Below are 4,735 nucleotides of genomic sequence, written 5' to 3'. Positions count from 1 at the left end.
CAATCCGGTGAGTAAATTTTCGTGCCCGCCGAAAGGCCCGGAGGTAATTGCAGAATGTCGATATGTTATCGACTATTGATGGCCGATAAATTTGATAACTGATCGATTATTATAAGTTAGATTTACCATCAACCAATTAACAAAATTTTTTCGCTATCTATTCAGCAAACAGAATATCAATGCTGTATAACCGGCGAGTAAGTAATATAACATAATATAAAACTGTTAAATTTTTGATTGATTTACAATATTATTGATGTTATATATACTATTTGAACTTGGAACATCTAAGAATTTGAATTACGCGGAACTCTAACCTATCACAACACTGACGCATCTCACGTTGTTTACATGGTGATACGATAAAGACGTTTCTCTAAGCATTTTCTGACAGTGCAATTTTTATCACAGGTAATTCTTTTCCTTTTTAATTAAACAAATCTGTATCCGCCTTTAAAATTATATTCTTAAGATAATAAACGTCTTATATTTGCTGCGCAGTAATTATCGACAACCTAACCTAACTTCTTGTAGAATGTTTTTATCAATATAATTTCTGATATTATGCAGAGATTTTCACGTCTCTACATGATAAACGGAGATAACATGATGGCCATTTGTAAATCTTACAAAAGAAGAAATGATTTTTAACATTTCTGAAAATTTCTTTGTTAAAGAACTGCAGATATAATACTTATCTTATAAAAACTTTTGTTACCTTTATTTATTATGCAGACATTTGCAAATTTTTGCATAGTGTAAGAAATAACATTCAGATTAATAAGAGAATGCAAAATGTGTTTTTTAAACAGTTTTATATGATAATATATAAAACTGACTTTAGGTTTATAGGATCATTTTTCTGGTCGTCTGACAGTTGTTTAATTGGAATATTTTGGATCGCTAGGGCCCATGAATATCAAAATCAAGCTAATGAAGAGAATAATTATTATTCAAGATAAGGTCTTGCGTACAATGAGGAAAAAATTAGGAGCAAGTGTAATAGTTTCTGCAAATAGGATGTGGCAACATTTGCCATACAGTAAGTTATGACGCAGTAGTCAATCATTCTTTCGCTTTTATGAAGATGAAGAATCTTTACTACTTCTAACATTTATTATGAAAAGATTTAGTTAAACCTTTTCTTATGCATACATCTCATTTCTATCTTATCTCATACAATCCTTTACTTTTAAATTTATTTCTCTGTACTTCTCTTTGTACCTCATATTAATTTTCATCTTATCTTTCGCATCCTTTGCCTTTTATTTATTTCACTTACTTAAAATTCCAAAAGTTCAAATGATTTTACGCACATACAAATGTCTGTTCAAAAACAAATGCATCTTTCGTCTATTTATGTGAGCAAAATGATCTTTTTCTTTTGCTTCTAGCTTAAATCACTTGATCGCAACATATAAGAAGCCTTATATTGCTATCATCATCAACGGGATAACAATGGGAGGCGGTGTTGGACTATCTGTACACGGCAAATACAGAATTGTCACAGAAAGAACCGTCTTTGCTATACCGGAAACGATAATAGGGTGATCTGATGTCGGCGCGACTTATTTTCTGCCTAGATTGAAGGGTAAACTAGGTATCTACCTATAGGCTTGACAGGGCACAGATTGAAAGGTAATTGTTGAAATTCATTTATATATTGAGAATTCTATGCATATATATACCTATGTACATTTATAGATATAAATTTTATCAAGGTATCGATGTTCTCCTTGTTGAAATCGCGACGTATTTTGTACCATCGGAGAAACTCGCGGATTTAAAACGCGATTTATTGACGTTACGCAAAGTCGACATTGAATCAGTTTTAAACAAATATCAACCGAAATTATTAAATCATGAATTCAGCTTGGCACCGAATATGTCGCAGATAGAAAATTGTTTCTCTGCTTCATCCATGGAAGAGATAATTAAAAGGTAAAATAGAGATATTCACTTTGAATTAATATTTTTTCATTTATAATACAGTAATGTAATTTTTTTTTATAAAGGCTAAAGAAGGATAATTCTGACTGAGCACAAAAAAACATAGACATTCTATTCAAAATGTCTCCGTCTTCTCTCAAAATAACCAAGAAAGCGTTCGACGAAACAAAAGGAAAATCCTTAGGGGATTGTTTAAAAATCGAATATAGATTGGCCTATACCGCCATAAGAAATCGTGATTTTTTTACGAAGGTAATACAAGATAGCATGCGTCGTACAAATCTTGTTCTTATTTCAATATTTCAATTTAATTATCAGAGTTCTCCTAATCGACAAAGATAAAAAGCCAATGTGGAAGCCGATATCCTTGACTGATGTAACGGATGAACATGTAAATAAACGATTCGCAGCACTTCCTGCAGAGAAAGAATTACACTTGTGTACCAACGAATATGAAATCAAGATAGAAATCAAGTTTTTTTTTTATATGTATTGCGGATACATTATTATATGAAAATAAATTCCTAAAGACTTGATTTTAATATCCTAATTTTGTATAGATTGAAATTTATATTAAAACTGTTGACTTTTTTTTTTTTTTAGATTTTAATCGCCTATATTTTCGCAACAGATTATACCGTAAGCTAATTTATCAGAGATTATTTTGATGAACTTTTTTTTTATTTTACAATTGTGTAAAATAAAAAAAACAACCATATTTTACTGGTGTAATATAAATGAAAAAAAAAAAAAATAAATACTTACAACCTAAGTACTATCATGTAAAAATATTTATTCGTGTTTGTAACTTTGTTTTTATTTTGGAAGCAACTCTTCAGGATTTATAAACTAGATTTACCATCAACAAATTAACAAAATTTTCCCGCTATCTATGTAAGTTATGAACAGCCTCAACTTATAACAGTAACTTAATTTACATATGTATAATTGAAGATTATTCTGGAATATCAAGCATGATATATGCCGTAGTATTTAAACAATATAGCAGCTGTTAATTATGATACGCGATTTCACAATTAGCTAAAAAAACCGATACAATTGTCCTATCTAATAATTTCAATTGGTTTAATAGATTTTCGTAACTATTACCAAAAGGGAAAATTATCCATACAACATATCCTGCACTTTTTAAATGATAAATTTCAAAGAATATAAAATATTGGCACAAATGCAAGACTATAAATAAAAACACAACATAAAAGTAAACGTCATTTAGCAGTGTCGTTCAGTGATTCAGTGATAAATATTAAATTTTAAATTAATGAAACGAAAAGCAAAGAGCACATGTGGAGAGAGTACTATAGTTAAACAAATCAATCTAAATCTTCATAATTTACGTACTATAAGCTCTCAACTTTCGAAAAGCGACACTTACGATTGCATACGATATATTACTCTGCATTATTTCTCTTTGAGTCTAACGTCACTAAAAATAAATCTACAAAACACTTGGAATTCTTAAATAGTTTATTAGTTTTATTTTATCAAAATGTTTTTATTTCATTCTTCAGCACGTATCAATGATCATTCCCCTAATATGACTCGCAAAATGATAGGTTTCCATAGAATCCGTACGGAGCTCGAAGTATTCGGGAAAAAAAAAAAAAAAAAAAAAAAGAGATGACGTTCGTCGAGTTTATCGTGTACCAGCGTCAAAGAAAGGAAATCTGTCCTATCCCTCGCGCGTACATACAATATGTTCTCGAGAATAATCGTCTCGGTGTCTCTATTTGTGAAAATCGTCTTAAATTTCGATTACTGCTTGTTCCTTGTTTTTTTCCTTTTTCGATGAAACGGTCCTCTCCTACTGTTGAATTCATGTGAAGATTACAGTCCCGGTAGCGGCACCGTTACCACAGGAAAGGGAAATGTATGATGAAACTGTTGAGAATCTGTCATGTATAGTAATATGTACGTTCAATCGATATACTGTGCAAGCCAACGGAAGCCTTCCCCATATCCCTGTCGCTTCAGGACTGAGCACATGAACAGCTCCAGCGGACGGCCGGGTATCTCGCTGCGAGCAATTTTACCCTAAAAAATTTACAATCGTATCTCTAAATAAAAACTTTATCGATCCACTTAATGTAGCTCTTGTAACTAATACAGCAGATCACTGTTTTCTGATTTGCAAGGAATGTGTACCTTTCCTGTTGTTTGTCCATATAGATTAAAGAAGTTTCTGAGTTCATCTTCAGAAGCCGCGGATGGTTTGTCAATTTTATTGCCTAGCACGAGAACCGGACATGCACTGAGCTGCTCGTCAGTTAGCAACGCATCCAGCTCGGCTTTTGATTCTGGTAATCTTGTTTTGTCGCTGGCGTCGACAAGGAACACTATCGCGTCGACAGCTGGGAAGTAATCCTTCCATACGCGACGTGCTGCACAAGTTGCAAATGTGTGAGCAACTGCTTAACTAATATGAAACACAAGATCTCTTATCATTTCTCTTGCATACCTTGAGTATGACCCCCAAGATCAAAGGTTGTGAATCTCATATTTCCGATAGACAATTCTTCAGATGCTAGAACATAAAGTATAAATTATTATTGCAGCATAATAGATATATATATATATATATATATATATATATATTCCGCGCAAACTCTAATAATGTAATTTAATAATGTAATATTTTATAATATTTAACCAAAATTCAAATTAATTCTACCTCAAGCGCCTATATAAAATTTCATTAAAGAATCTTTGATTATGTCAATCTTCAAAAGTAATATATTAATCTAGCTAATTTTTTTCGTAGACG

The 4,735-nt window shown here is 31.6% G+C and overlaps 1 protein-coding gene and 1 pseudogene across 3 annotated transcripts in view; one reads left to right on the top strand and one right to left on the bottom strand.

Annotated features, from left to right (window-relative positions):
- Positions 1-975: 975 nt before the first annotated feature.
- LOC105456603 lies at positions 976-2,380 on the top strand (annotated as a pseudogene).
- Positions 2,381-2,745: 365 nt separating this feature from the next.
- LOC105456594 (GTP-binding protein SAR1b) overlaps positions 2,746-4,735 on the bottom strand; it is a 3,504-nt gene continuing 1,514 nt past the window's right edge. For all 3 annotated transcript variants that reach the window (XM_011700765.1, XM_011700766.1, XM_011700767.1), the window contains exons 4-6: positions 4,430-4,495; positions 4,117-4,352; positions 2,746-4,005 (exon numbers count right to left, since the gene is read on the bottom strand). In XM_011700765.1, the coding sequence (XP_011699067.1) occupies positions 3,889-4,005; positions 4,117-4,352; positions 4,430-4,495 (419 nt within the window). In that variant the 3' untranslated portion in view covers positions 2,746-3,888. The remainder of the gene's footprint in view (positions 4,006-4,116; positions 4,353-4,429; positions 4,496-4,735) is intronic.

Source organism: Wasmannia auropunctata, unplaced genomic scaffold (assembly GCF_000956235.1).
Source record: "Wasmannia auropunctata unplaced genomic scaffold, wasmannia.A_1.0 LD335634.1, whole genome shotgun sequence".
NCBI classification, from domain to species: Eukaryota; Metazoa; Arthropoda; class Insecta; order Hymenoptera; family Formicidae; genus Wasmannia; species Wasmannia auropunctata.
This window is presented reverse-complemented; position numbering and strand designations above follow the sequence as displayed.